Genomic DNA, 14,582 nt, shown 5'->3' with positions numbered 1-14,582 from the left:
ACCAAAAATAAAAATAAAATATAAACATGGCCTTGGCTGGATGTGGTAACTGCACCATCTTACATTCCCACCAGCAGTGTATGAAGGTTTCTGCTTTTCCACATCCCTGTCAACATTTGTTATAGCAATAGCCAGTTTTACAAGATAGCTCTCTCTTTTCCTCTCTCATAAATAGGTATGGTTCTCCAAGGGTGATGCTTTTATATACTTCTTGGACTCTCTGTATTTTTAGCCCATCTACTTGAGAGAGATGAGTTCCTTTTGCTAATTACCATTTAAAGAGATTTTCTTTGTCCTGAAAAGGCAGTCTTCTGTTGCTTATATACCCATATTGGGATAAAAATGTTGATATTCTTGGCCAGGTGCGGTGGCTCACGCCTGTAATCCCAGCACTTTGGGAGGCTGAGCCAGGCGGATGACAAGTTCAGAATTTCGAGACCAGCCTGGCCAACATGGTGGAACTCCTTTTCTACTAAAAATACAAAAATTAGCCAGGTGTGGTGGCATGCGCCTGTAGTCCCAGCTACTTGGGAGGCTGAAGTGGGAGAATTGCTTGAACCCGGGAGGTGGAGGTTGCAGTGAGCCAAGACCATGCCATTGTACTGCAGCCTGGGTAACAGAGTGAGACTCCATCTCAAAAAAAAAAAAAAAAAAAAAAAAGATACTCTTTTTATAGCTTCAGATTCAGAAACTAGAGCTATATGAATTTTTATCTAGATTTATGTAATGCCGGAAACTGATTCACACTAAGTGTAATCCCAGCACTTTGATAGGCCAAACAGCTGGATCACTTGAGGCCAGGAGTTCGAGACCAGCCTGGCCAACATGGTGAAACCCTGTCTGTACTAAAAATACAAAAATTTAGCAGGGCGTGGTGGCACCCACCTGCAGTCCCAGCTCCTCGGGAGGCTGAGGCAGGAGAATCGCTTGAACCCAGGAGGTGGAGATTGCAGTGAGCCAAGATCACACCACTGCACTCCAGCCTGGGTGACAGAGCAAGGCCCTGTCTTAAAAAAATAAAATAAGACTGGCCTGACTTTTAGACTGTTCTGAGGCGCTTCCTGCAAGAACTATGGGAAAAGCATCTTTCCTTTATGTCTGTAGAACATGATGAGGTAAAGAGCCTCCAAAACCAATATAGATTCATAAAAGAATGATCAAACTTGGAGGAAGGACTTTAAAGGTGTTTCATTGAGATTCTCTTTCTTCGTCTTTTTGTTTCATGGAAGAAGCTGACCTTAGGAGGGTAAATTTTCCAGGGTCATCGCTAATGGCGTAGTTGGGGCTATAATTAGGGCTCCTGACACCCTGTTCAGTGTTCTTTTGTTGTAGCCTGTTGCCAGTTATGTGCTACTTTAGTCAGTGTGTGATTTTGCACTTGTGGGTTACCTACCTGTGGATTGGTTACAAATTCTAATGGAAGTTTAATTTCATTGAAGATGTTCATAGGGGGTCATAGTGAGGAACACAGGCTCAGCCCATTGTGGCAGTGTTGTATACCAGTCTTTTCAGGATATAAAAATCAGATAAGGCTAAGTTCTGTGGGGTGATTATATGCTGTGCTTGGACCATAGTAACACCCAGCTTTCTTTTACATGAAGCTCAGCCTCCAGGACCCTGCTGGTTTTGCCTTGCTAGCCCTGAAGTGGAAAAGCATTTGGTGGTCAACATCGGCACACATGTGAGTTACTTCCTTGGACCTTTATAGAGAAGGAGATGCCTATTTGTTTTTCAGTAACTTTATTGAGGCATAATCTACATATAACATTTACCCATGTTTAAGTGTACGATTCAGTGATTTTCATAAGGTTACTGAGTTATGCCACCATCACATAGTATAGTTTTAGAACATTTTTATCATGGCAGTAAGATCTCTTATGCCCATTTACAGTTAATCCCTGTTCCCAACTTTAGCCTCAGGCAGCAAGTAGTCTACTTACTATCTCCATAGTTTGCCTTTTTTGGACATTTCTTATAAATGGAATCATACAACATGTAGTCTTTTGTGTCTAGCTGTTTTTACTTAGCATCGTATTCATGAGGGTCATCCATGTTGCAGCATGTATCAGTATTTCATTCCTTTTTATTGCCAAATCATATTCCAGTGTATAGATTTTGTCTATATCCGTTCATCAATTGATGGACATTTGGGTTGTTTCTGCTTTACGGCTATTAGAAATAATGCTCCCATAAAATATCTGCATGCAAGTCTTTGTGTGAATGTATGTTTTTATTTTGGATACACCTAGGAATGGATTTGCTAGGTTATATGGTAAATTTATGTTTAACTTTTTAAGAAACTGCTAAACTGTTTTCCAAAATGACTGCACCATCTTATATTCCCACCAGCAATGTATGAAGGCTTCTGCTTTTCCACATTCCTGCCAACATTTGTTATAGCAATAGCCAGTTTTACAAGATAGGTCTCTCTTTTCCTCTCTCATAAATAGGTATGGTTCTCCAGGGGTGATGCTTTTATATACTTCTTGGACTGTCTGTATTTTTTAGCCCATCTACTTGAGAGTGATGAGTTCCTTTTGCTAATTACCATTTAAAGTGATTTTCTTTGTCCTAAAAAGGCAGTCTTCTGATGCTTATGTACCCGTATTGGGTTAAAAATGTTGATACTCTTTATAGCTTCAGATTCAGAAGCTAGAGCTTTATGAATATATATATATATTTTTGAGATGGAGTCTTGCTCTGTTGCCCAGGCTGGAGTGCAATGGCACGATCTCAGCTCACTGCAGCCTCTGTGTCCCAGGTTCAAGTGATTCTCTTTCTTCGTCTTTATGTTTCACGGAAGAAGCTGACCTTAGGAGGGTAAATTTTCCAGGGTCATCGCTAATGGCATAGTTGGGGCTATAATTAGGGCTCCTGACACCCTGTTCAGTGTTCTTTTGTTGTAGCCTATTGCCAGTTATGTGCTACTTTAGTCAGTGTGTGATTTTGCACTTGCTTCCCAAGTAGCTGGGATTATAGGCACCTACCATCATGCCCGGCCAATTTTTGTATTTTTAGTAGAGACAGGGTTTCACCATGCTGGCCACGCTGGCCTCGAACTCCTGATCTCAGGTGATTTGCCCACCTCAGCTTCCCAAAGTGTTGGGATTACAGGCGTGAGCCGCCACACCCGGCCTATTAATTTTTATCTAGAATTATATAATGCTGGAAACTGATTCACAGTAACTGATCACATCAAAGATAAAATTTCAGTTTTGCTTAGTAGTGGAGGGTGTAGCTTACTAATGACAGGAATACCCATATTCACACTCCTGGTGTGAGTATCTAGGAACCCAAGATGATGATAAGGTTGTTTGGTAAGTATTGAATCAGACTATGAGAACGGGATGGTCTTGAGTATGATTTTATTCAGGTGGTGGAAAGCTTGAATGTGTGTGTCTCATGGGAAAGTCATTCTACTTCACACTTCCCCAGATACTTTTGCTTGTGTAGGGCTGGATTAGATATTAAATAATACCCGTCTTCGACTCTCATTTCCCTGGGGGTTTTCTATAGACCATTGTTCTTTTTCATTCATTTAGAATGAAGAAAGCTTAATTTTTAACACTGTAGTCACTGATGACTGGAACTGGATGTTCCCCAGGATTCCTGAGGAAAATATTTACAAGCTGTTTTTGTTTTGTGACAGTTTTGGGAGGTGGGGCCTAATAAGTGGTGATTAGGTCATGAGGACTCTGCCCTCATGAATGGATTAATGTTATCACAAGAGTGGGTTATCATGAGAGTGGCTTTGTTAAAGTGAGTTCAGGTCCCCTTTTGCTCCTTTACTCTTACCCTTACTTGCCCTTCTGCCATGGGGTGATGCAGCACAAAGGCCATTGCCAGGTGTCAGTGCTATGCACTTGGACTTCCCAGTCTACAGAACCACAAGCCAAATAGATTGCTATTCATATAAATTATAGTTTGTGGTATTCTATTATAGCAACACAAGATGGACTAAGACAATTCCTTAAATGTATAGTGCTTCTGAAGACAGGTGCTGTCATCCATTTCTCATTGATTTGTTCTACTTTTGGTTTCCGGGATTGATCCTTTCAACTTATCCTAACAATCTGAGGACTCTTTTTTGTGTCTTCCTTCCTATAGACTGACTAGAGTTTCAATTTCATCTTGTACTTTAAGGCGGTTACTCTTCTGCCTGTGTTGTTTCCACCTGCAGTCTCAGTCTTTTACATTTTAAAAAATGTCTTGGCCGGGTGTGGTGGCTCACGCCTATAATCCCAGCACTTTGGGAAGCTGAGGCGGGTAGATCACGAGGTCAGGAGTTCATGACCAACCTGGCCAAGATGGTGAAACCCTGTATCCGGGCGTGGTGGCGGGTGCCTGTAATCCCAGCTACTCAGGAGGCTGAGGCAGAGAATTGCTTGAACCTGGGAGGCGGAGGTTGCAGGCCGAGATGGCACCACGGCACTTCAGCCTGGGGGACAGAGCGAGACTTGTCACAAAAACAAAAAAAAGTCTTAATTAGTGGCACACTCCTATCTCTAGGGGGAGCACTAATGGGGTCAAGGCCTGTGACTCAGCTGAGCCACAAAACCTATTGGATGACATCTTGGGTGGAATAAGAGCAAACTTGAGAAGCTCTAGCTTTTACAGCAGTGCCCTTTTTGGATGATCTCTTTTGCATCTTTTTTCCTTTTTGGATTAGTTTATGCCATTTTTCTCTCCCACACAATTTGTATAGTAAGGCAGGCTTTGAATTGCCTTCTGTTTGGGAAGCTTCTGTAGATTCAAGATCACACGCAGGAGATAAGAGATTTGGAATGTGTGACATAGCTCAGTGCTGCTCTAGGCCTCAGTGAGAAGTGACTTTTCTTTTCCGTTCATCTTTCTGTTGTCCAGGTTATCTAACTCAGGGTATGGGCCTGGGCAACAATCAAGGAAATCTGTTTTCTTCTCATCTAGGCCTGAAACTAGAGGGGAAAAAGGTCTTGTCTGTGGGCCAACCCAACATCCCAAGTAGGCCACATGAGTATTTCAGCCTGAAGTCTACACTGTCCTTAGGTAGAAACCGCTTACAAACCTGTAATGACCTTTGGGTGTCTGGGGAAGGGTTTGGGATCTCCTCCCTGCAACTTTTCTTTTTGATTGCCTTTTTTTGTTTGTTAAATTTTTTTCCCCGGCTTTCTCTTTGCCGTGCCTTCCTCAAAGGTAGTACATAGAATTGTGCTGATGGTCCATAGCCACAGATTAGTTAAAAGGTGGAAGGAAGGGCTGCTGGCAGTCTAAAAAATTATTGCAAAATCAATGCATTTTACTTATGGGGAGAACCATTAGTTCAGGTCCTATTTATACATGGTTAGAGATAATTCTAGTATAGAACAGATTAGAAGGCGAGATTTTGAAAGAGAGAGGAGATTAGGCAAGTGTGAAACTTCACAAAAATTGCAAGTACAGGATTAGAGATGGTGCAGAGGAGCTATTTAGTTTAGACATCATTACCTAAATAATGCGTATCATAATAGAAAAGCTGATATTTATGGCAGTGACCTTCTGACAAAAAAAGCTAGAAGACTCAGGCTTCTAGAGTAACCTTTTAAACAAATACAATATAAAGTGGTTATTATAAAAATAAAAAAAAAAATTTTAGTGCCTATGAGGTTTTCATCAACTTTAGTCATCTGGAAAATTAACTTTGTCAACATGCCCGGTCCTCTCTGCCAAACAAGTCAAGGACAATCATGCTTTAGTATCTTTCCAATACATATCCTGTCATTCTATTGGACTTTCTTATTTAGATGAGAAATTATTCCCTCCTTCAGCCTTAACTTTGAGCCCACCACACTAAGAGTATACTTGGGATAAATTTTTTTTTTTTTTTCCCCCGAGACAGAGCCTTGCTCTGTCATCCAGGCTGGAGTGCAGCGGCACGATCTCGGCTCACTGTAACCTCCGTCTTCCAGGTTCAAGCAATTCACCTGCCTCAGCCTCCCAAGTAGCTGAGATTATAGGCGTGCACCACCATGCCCAGCTAAGTTTTGTATTTTTAGTAGAGATGGGGTTTCACCTTGTTGGCCAGGCTGGTCTTGAACTCCTGACCTCACGATCCACTTGCCTCGGCCTCCCAAAGTGCTGGGATTACAGGCATGAGCCAGTGCGCCCAGTCTGAATAATTGTTTTCTAACGTATCTATGTTTGCCTATACTGCTACTCAATGGGCCCTTCTGTGCTCACTCATGGCATCTTCCCATCAGAGAATATCTGAGTGGTAGAACATTCTTGCATGTTTTGGTTTTTACAGAAATATTTTTAGTTGCCATTAAAGGCTGACATCCATTGTTGGAAACCATTCTTTTCTGCCTCTTTGGATGCATCTGAGTTTGAAGTTTTACTTTCCTTCTACCCCATTAGGTTGTATGTTTGCTTTTGTTTTGTAGAGTTTAGTCAGCAGCTTAAGGCTTAGGAACATTAGATACTAAGCATGCCATCTTAGCCTTTTTTGTGAGCCCAAGGAGTATATTTGGGGTGAGGGGTGGGAATTAAAGTTACTGGGGAGGCAGAAAGTGGTCATTTTCTTTTTGAGATGGAGTCTCACTCTGTCACCCAGGCTGGAGTATAGTGGCACGATCTTGGCTCACTGGAACCTCTGCCTCTTGGGTTCAGGCAGTTCTCCTGTCTCAGCCTCTCGAGTAGCTGGGACTGCAGGCACATGCCATCACAGGCCTGGCTAGTTTTTGTATTTTTAGTTAAAATGAGGTTTCACCATATTGATCATCCTGGAACTTCTGACCTCAGGCGGTCCACCTGCCTCGGCCTCTCAGAGTGTTGGGATTACAGGCGTGAGCCACTACCCCAGCCGCAAGTGGTCATTTTGAAATCAGAAGTTGTATCTTTTTGTGGTAGAGGGTGATAAAAACTGAAAAACTGTTTTCAAGTTTGGAGCCTGGGAGGGAAAACGCAGCGATTTGTTCTGGTCTCCCTCAGCTCAGTGTGTTTGAAGCCAAAAGCCTGTTTGTGTGCCTCTCCCAATTCATTTACTCCTAGTTCATTTGCTACTTGTATAGAAATTTTTTATGTCTAATTTGATTCTTCAGCGGATACTTGAGAACATTGTTGCTGCAATCTCTAAAATCAGAGTTTTTAAAGAAAGAATTTTTATTAATAACCTCAAGTACTTCTCCTACATCCTGAGACTCACTCTTCGTATAGGCTTTTCTCCCTGGAGAATCCTACATGCTGTATTGATGTCTCAATTCTGTGTGCTCCTTCTTCAGTGCTACCTCGCCCTGGCCAAAGGAGGCTTATCTGATGACCATGTCCTCATCCTGCCCATTGGACACTACCAGTCAGTGGTGGAGCTTTCAGCAGAGGTGGTAGAAGAGGTGGAGAAGTATAAGGCCACACTGAGACGGTTCTTTAAGAGTCGAGGGAAACGGTGTGTTGTATTTGAGAGAAATTATAAGAGCCATCACCTCCAGCTACAGGTAGGTGATCTGTTCATAGAAATGTGGAAGGGCACTATGGGGACCTTGATATTGGTAAATAAATATTTAAATAGGCCGGGCGAAGTGGCTCACGCATGTAGTCCTAGCATTTTGGGAGGCCAAGGTGGTTGGATTGCCTGAGTTCAGGAGTTCGAGACCCGGCTGGGCAACACGGTGAAACCCCGTCTCTACTAAAAATACAAAAAAATTAGCTGGGCATGGTGGTGGGCGCCTGTAATGCCAGCTACTTCGGAGGCTGAGACAGGAGAATCGTTTGAACCTGGGAGGCGGAGGTTGCAGTGAGCCGAGATTGTGCCACTGCACTCCAGCCTGGGTGACAGAATGAGACTCCATCTTAAAAAAAAAAATTTAAATAATGTTTAGCTTTAATATTTAAAGTATTTAATATTTTTATATTAATATTTAAATAACGTTCATTTAAAAAGTTTTTAAAAAGTATCTGGTGGTAACCCAAGAGACTTCACAGGGAAGTGTGTGGTCAGTACATGTAAAGAGCATAGATAGTAAGTTCTTTGTTTAGAAAAGGAATGGGTAGTTGAGGAAGTTCCGAGGAAGTGCCAAAGAAGATGTGCAGCTTGTTGGATAAGAATTTAGAAGAAAGTGAGTATTTTGTGTGGAGGCCCAGCATGAGGGAAAACTTAGTGGTAGGAAATAGTCTCAAAGCCTGCATGGGGCTAGCAGCTCAGAAAATCAGATTGTAGATCATTTGTAGTTGTGGTGGTTTTCTTTTTGGCACATTTGTTAAGTTTTCAAATGGGCCTAACTCTGCCACATATATAATATCGGAGATGGCAAAGGCTTGTGACAGAGATATCTCTCTTAAGCCTTTCCTGCATCAGAGAATGGCTCCCACATGTGGCAGGCTATCTCATAAGTTTAAGTCCTTACAGACCGGCTGACACAGGCTTGTCTGGCCTGAGGAGATTCTGTGCTGAGGGGTGTTTCTCTACCCCTGTGATGGATTTGCTACTTCTCAGAGACCGTGCAGGCACAACTTCTCTGGGACCTGCACAAAGAATTTCTCCTTTCTCCCCAACCCCCAGGTCATTCCTGTCCCAGTCAGCTGCTGTGCTACTGATGACATTAAAGATGCCTTCATTACCCAGGCCCAGGAGCAGCAGATAGAGCTGTTGGAAATCCCAGAGCACTCTGACATCAAGCAGGTGAAACGGGATGGTGATATTCAGGGAAGAGTAAAGATCTGTTTTTTCTGTTGTTGTTTCTTTTGTGTTTTTGAGACAGAGTCTCGCTCTGTTGCCCAGGTTGGAGTGCAGTGGCACAATCTTGGCTCACTGCAACCTCCACCTTCCAGGTTCAAGTGATTCTCCCACCTCAGCCTCCCTAGTTGTTGGGACTACAGGCATGTGCCACCATAACGTGGCTAGTTTTTGTATTTTCAGTAGAGACGGGGTTTCACCATATTGGTCCGGCTGGTCTCGAACTCCTGACCTTGTGACCTGCCCGCCTCGGCCTCCCAAAGTGCTGGTGTTAGAGACATGAGCCACCCGTGCCCGGCAAGATCTGGTTTTTGACATGTTGAGCCTAAGGTGCTATCAAGGCATTCCAAAAATGTTATTAAATAGGCAATGGGTCGGGCATGGTGGCTCACACCTGTAATCCAACATTTTGGGAGGCCAAGGCGGGAGGAGCACTTGAAGCCAGGAGTTCAATACCAGCCTGGGCAACAAAGTGAGACACCTTGTCTCTACAAAAAATTAAAAAATAAGCTGTGCATGGTGGCACGTGCCTGTAGTCTTAGCTACTCGGGAGGCTGAGAGTCAGGAGGATCACTTCAGCCTAGGAGTTGGAGGATGCAGTGAGGTATGATTGCACCACTGGACTTCAGCCTGGGCAACATAGCAAAACCCTGTCTCAAAAAAAAACAAAAGAGGCAGTGGACAATTTGGAACTAGAGTACTGGGTATTGACTAGACTGGAGATGAAGAGGGCATTACTCCAAAGTTTAGTGCTTTCCTGGGAAGAGCAAGAAATTAGAATTTCCTAAGGTAGGAACTTAGAAGGATGGATGCCACTGGGAGGATATTGGTAGTATCTTCCAGTTAGGCTTTTTAAGCCCTAGTTCCACTAAGTGGCTTGGGATCTGTAGCAACATACACATCTTTTTTCTTGTGCATTTAGACTGAATTCTTTGCCTAGAGATAAACAAGGATTATAGATTTTTAAAGCATTATTGGACATCCTCATACAACTCTGTTTATTTTAGATTGCACAGCCAGGAGCAGCATATTTTTATGTTGAACTTGACACAGGAGAAAAGCTTTTCCACAGAATTAAAAAGAATTTTCCTTTGCAGTTTGGAAGGTATGTTTTTCTTCTTTTCAATGTATTTTCACTAGACTTTGTATGAACAAAGTGGTGGGTACATGGGACAATTGATAAAAAGCTAAATTGTAAACAGTCCTTGCCCCAAAGGACCCATGGTCTTAGGGCAGATGTTTACATATATGACAGTAATGTAATGTAGAGTGTGAAGAGTACCATGACAGAGTTTTGGAGAATAATGTGCTGTAGAAATTCAGAAAAGGGACAGCTCATTTCTACTTGGTGAAAACCTTCATGAAAGTGGCAAAGTTAAACCTGAGAGTCATATTTACAGGGCAAAGATTGGGGTGAGGGCATTCTAGCCAGAAGTGCTAGGGAACTTTAATTGAGCACATACTCTGTGCCAAGAACTGTGCCAAGAACTTTACACATACATGACTCATTTAATCTTCACAGCTCTGTAAGGTAGGTACTGTCATCCCGATTTACCAGTGTGGAGAATGAGGCTCTAGAGTAGTGCCCAGTAGACTTTTCACAACGATGGAAATGCTCAAATACATGCACTGTCCAATACAGTAGTGACTAGCCACTTGTGGCCACTGAGTGCTGAAATGTGGCTAATGTGACTGAGGAACTAAATTTTTGATTTAAGTAATTAGAATTTAAATTTAAATAGCCATACCTGGCTTATGGTTACCCCACTGGATAGCAGGCTGTAGAGAGGTTAGGTAACTTGTCTGTAGTCACACAGTGGTAGGTTCAAATGCAGGCCTGTTGGACCTCAAAACTTAGGTCTTAACCTCAGTATTCTACAGTATGGTAAAGGCCTGGAGGAGGCTTCAGTTCCTTTCCTCGTATCAGGCAAAACATGACTGCAAAACCATAGAGGGAGTAACATAACTTAGGCAAAGATTGAAGATGGAAAGTTGCTGACAAGAAGATACGGTTTGAAGGGGAGTGGAAAGTGTGTAGAAGAGAGTATCTGATGCTGGTGTCTGTGATTTGCAGCTATTTCTTCTCCTCTAGTTAACAATGGGCTTTGAGTGAGCCTTGAACCTGTCTTGGACTAATTCAGAAAGCCTCCAAGAGACTGCCGCTTTAGATAAGTCCAGTAAATGTAGTTGTCTGCATTTTTCAGAAAGATAAATGGGAACAAGTGTGTTACGAGCTTTAGACATCTGACATGATTTTTTGTTGTTGCCTCAGCAACAGATGCAGTTATGAACATTGACAACATAAGCACACGATTGCAGATACACATAGGTGTATAAAGCACACAAAAAGGAGATTCTCTGAATGGTTTTGTGCTTATGATAGTTGTATTTTCAGTATTGAGTAATTATCAAGATACTAATTTATAGTTATATAGCATTTTATAGTTAACAAAATATTTGAAATGGCATTTTTTTCAGCTGTACAAGAAAGGTAGTTCTATTTTCCTTTTACATTTGAAATAGGCTCAAAGTTTGCCTATTGAAAAGAGCGTAGGTTCTTTGACTTTTAGAGCATTCGTGATTTGTTTCTAACTCCTCTATTTATTGTAACTTCAGAGTGGAAAATGAACCACATAAATGTGTAATAGAATTATTTCTAATATATCAAAATAAATAAAAAATATAAAGCAATGGCAATTAGAAGGCAGCTTGTGTGTGTGTGTCTGTATGTAGTTATTCCTTAGTCCTAAGAACCAAGATAAGTTGTTTTGTTGATATTGGGCTTATGCTGCTGTTATGTGGGCCTGAGTCCCCTAGAAGGAGAGGCAGAGGAGTTTTAAATCAGAGTGGGTACGACTAGGCTCCTGACTCTGCAAACTCCATGTCTAGTTGAGGTGACAAAACTACAATTTAAGGCAGGTTGTAATCACAGTTAATATGGTACTTTGTGTTATCTCTGTACCTCACAAAAACCCTGTATGGTGGGTATTCTTATTTGCATTTCATAGGTGAGGAAATTAAGACTCAGAGATGAAATCATCTGTCTGAATCATAGATAGCAAGCGGCAAAGCTGGAAATGGAATCCAGTCTCTGATCTTTCTCACACCAGGGCCTGCCCTTTTTCTACTATGTGGTGTTGCTTCTCTAAGTACCAATAATATAGTTCCGAGTTTTTTAAGAGAGGGAGAAGCAAGTGGGGTTTGAAGGATCAGGAAATAAATAGTACCTGAGCCGGTCATTTAAAATGGGTATGATTTGATCAATAGTATGCCAGAGATGGCACTCAGGGCAGGAGAGCAAAGTCAGATAAATCTGCATACCTTCCTTGGGTGATGTTGAGGAGAACTCAGGCTTTTAGTTTCCATTTTGACTTCTTTGTGCTCTTTCTGCAGGGAGGTCCTGGCCAGTGAAGCCATCCTTAATATTCCTGGTAAATCTGACTGGAGGCAGTGTCAGATCAGTAAGGAAGACGAGGAGACCCTGGCTCGCCGCTTCCGGAAAGACTTTGAGCCCTATGACTTTACTCTGGATGACTAAACAAAGGGAAGACCTTTTTATGAACTTCATAGGAAGTAGTAAAGCCTTTTTCTTTTTTTTTTTTTAATTAGAAGAATTTTTTTTGAGACAAGGTCTCGCTCTGTCACCCAAGCAGGACTGCAGTGGCGCAATTTTGGCTCACTGTAGCCTCAACCTCCTGGGCTCTAGAGTTCTTCCCACCTCAGCCTCCTGAGTAGCTGGGACCACCAGGCGCATGCTACCATGCCTGGCAAACTTTTTAAATTTTTGGGTAGATGGTAGAGACGGGGGTCTCCCTGTGTTGCCCAGGCTGGTCTGTAATGCCTAGGCTTAAGGGATCCTCCGCCTTGGCTTCTTAACCTGCTGGGATTACAAGCATGAGCCACCATTCCTGGCCTAGAAGCATATTTTTAAAGAAACTACAATCTCCCATGGGGACTGTTTCCCTGCCTCTTTTGTGCAGTCCCATGGAACTTGCCTGCAGCAAGAGGCCTAAGATTGAATCTTTTTGGGGAAAAGTCATTCTAGGATGAAAATCCTATGTTAAGGCTGGGCGTGGTGGCTCATGCTTATAATCCCAGCACTTTGGGAGGCCGAGGCGGGCAGATCACAAGGTCAAGAGATGGAGACCATCCTGGCCAACATGGTGAAACCCCGTCTCTGCTAACAGTACAAAAATCAGCTGGGTGTGGTGGCGCGCACCTATAGTCCCAGCTACTCAGGAGGCTGAGGCAGGACAATTGCTTGAACCTGGGAGGTGGAGTTTGCAGTGAGCCAAGGTCGCACCACTGCACTCCAGCCTGGGTGACAGAGCGAGACTCTGTCCAAAAAAAAAAAAAAAATTCCTATGTTAAAAGCATGTCGCCAGGCACAGTGGCTCATGCCTGTAATCCCAGGACTTTGGGAGGCCGAGGCAGGTGGATCACCTGAGGACTGGGGTTTGAGACCAGCCTGGCCAACATGGTGAAACCCCGTGTTTACTAAAACTACAAAAATTAGCTGGGTGTGGGGCCAGGTGCTTGTAATCTCAGCCACTCGGGAGGCTGAGGCAGGAGAATGGCTTGAACCTGGGAGGTGGAGGTTGCTATGAGCCGAGATTGCTCCATTGCACTCCAGCCTAGGTGACAGCGAAACTCCATCTCAAAAATAAAAGAATAAAAGTATGTCTGTCATCCAGCTTCAAGTACAGCTTGTGTATATCAACATTTTCAAAAACCTTTAAACTACCAAATGAAATCCAGATGTTTTTCCATGGTTGAGAAGTGTCTTGTGTTCATGTTGCCTATGACCATTGAAATGAAGTAGTATGTGTAATTGGAGGGGCTAGAGCTTTAGGCCCAGCTGTTCCAGAATCACACAGGGCAGTTTCTCCCTGAGCAACCCAAAGTGGAGAAGGGATCCAAGGCTTTTGCTACTTTTCTCTTAAAGCATTCATCTTATTCATAGAGAAGAGCCCATTTAGTCCTTCAGATATTTAACTCTTATGTGCCAGGCATTTTTCTAAGCTCCAGGACCATAGTCTTGTCCCAGTATGGTCCCTGTTGTCCCAGAGATTACAGTTTAATGGGGAAGAGAAAGGACAGATTTTAAAAAAAAAAAAGGATAAATTCTGCTTTGGATATTGTTGTTTTATGTGCTTGATATATCTAATGTGTGTCTTTTGTGCTGGTGGGCAGTTCTAAACTCATTGGTACCTGGGTTGGTTATAGGGCTTTGGAGATCATCAAGGTATAGGCCATAGGTGAAATTAAGATAGGGTAAATACAGTCCTGAGCTGAAGATGATTGCCTAAGAAATATCAGTTTGTGGTGTTTTGTTTTGTTTTTTTTTTTTGGAGACGGAGTCTCGCTCTGTTGCCCAGGCTGGAGTGCAGTGGCCAGATCTCAGCTCACTGCAAGCTCCGCCTCCCGGGTTTACGCCATTCTCCTGCCTCAGCCTCCCGAGTAGCTGGGACTACAGGTGCCCACCACCACGCCTGGCTAATTTTTTGTATTTTTAGTAGAGACGGGGTTTCACCGTGTTAACCAGGATGGTCTTGATCGCCTGACCTCGTGATCCGCCCATCTCGGCCTCCCAAAGTGCTGGGATTATAGGCTTGAGCCACCGCGCCTGGCCAGAAATATCAGTATTTAAGGAGGGCTTGAAAATAGTGATCTAACATTTACATGGAGAAGGAGCAAAGAGAATACTACATAGTAGGAGCAAAAAGAAAAATATTTTTACCTTTATATTGGGCACTTACGGTCCAGACACTGTTTCATTTAATCTTCACAAAATCTCTGTGAGGTAGGTATTACCTCTATTTTACATGAAAAAGAATAAAAACTGAGACTCAGAAAATTGAAGATTGTGGACCCTGGGGTCAACAGGCTTAGGCTTTTA

General features: G+C 42.8%; 1 protein-coding gene and 1 non-coding gene across 4 annotated transcripts in view; both read left to right on the top strand.

The window, feature by feature from the left end:
• The window catches only part of CWF19L1 (CWF19 like 1, cell cycle control (S. pombe)), a 36,432-nt gene extending 22,975 nt beyond the window's left edge, over positions 1-13,457 (top strand). Inside the window, exons 9-14 of one of the 3 annotated variants that reach the window (XM_025397875.1) lie at positions 1,602-1,681; positions 7,236-7,445; positions 8,510-8,629; positions 9,691-9,788; positions 12,077-12,753; positions 13,069-13,457. In XM_025397875.1, coding sequence (XP_025253660.1) covers positions 1,602-1,681; positions 7,236-7,445; positions 8,510-8,629; positions 9,691-9,788; positions 12,077-12,221 — 653 coding nt within the window. In that variant the 3' untranslated portion in view covers positions 12,222-12,753; positions 13,069-13,457. Of the gene's footprint in view, positions 1-1,601; positions 1,682-7,235; positions 7,446-8,509; positions 8,630-9,690; positions 9,789-12,076; positions 12,879-13,068 lie in introns of those variants that run through there. The other 2 variants (XM_025397872.1, XM_025397874.1) reach the window with 2 other exon arrangements.
• On the top strand, positions 8,177-8,323 carry LOC112632288. Its single transcript, XR_003121346.1, has one exon. It is a non-coding gene; the product is annotated as a small nucleolar RNA SNORA12 (small nucleolar RNA).
• Positions 13,458-14,582: the final 1,125 nt, after the last annotated feature.

Source organism: Theropithecus gelada, chromosome 9 (assembly GCF_003255815.1).
Source record: "Theropithecus gelada isolate Dixy chromosome 9, Tgel_1.0, whole genome shotgun sequence".
NCBI lineage: Eukaryota > Metazoa > Chordata > Mammalia > Primates > Cercopithecidae > Theropithecus > Theropithecus gelada.
The sequence above is the reverse complement of the archived record's forward strand: the minus strand, read 5'-3'. Positions and strand labels throughout refer to the sequence as shown.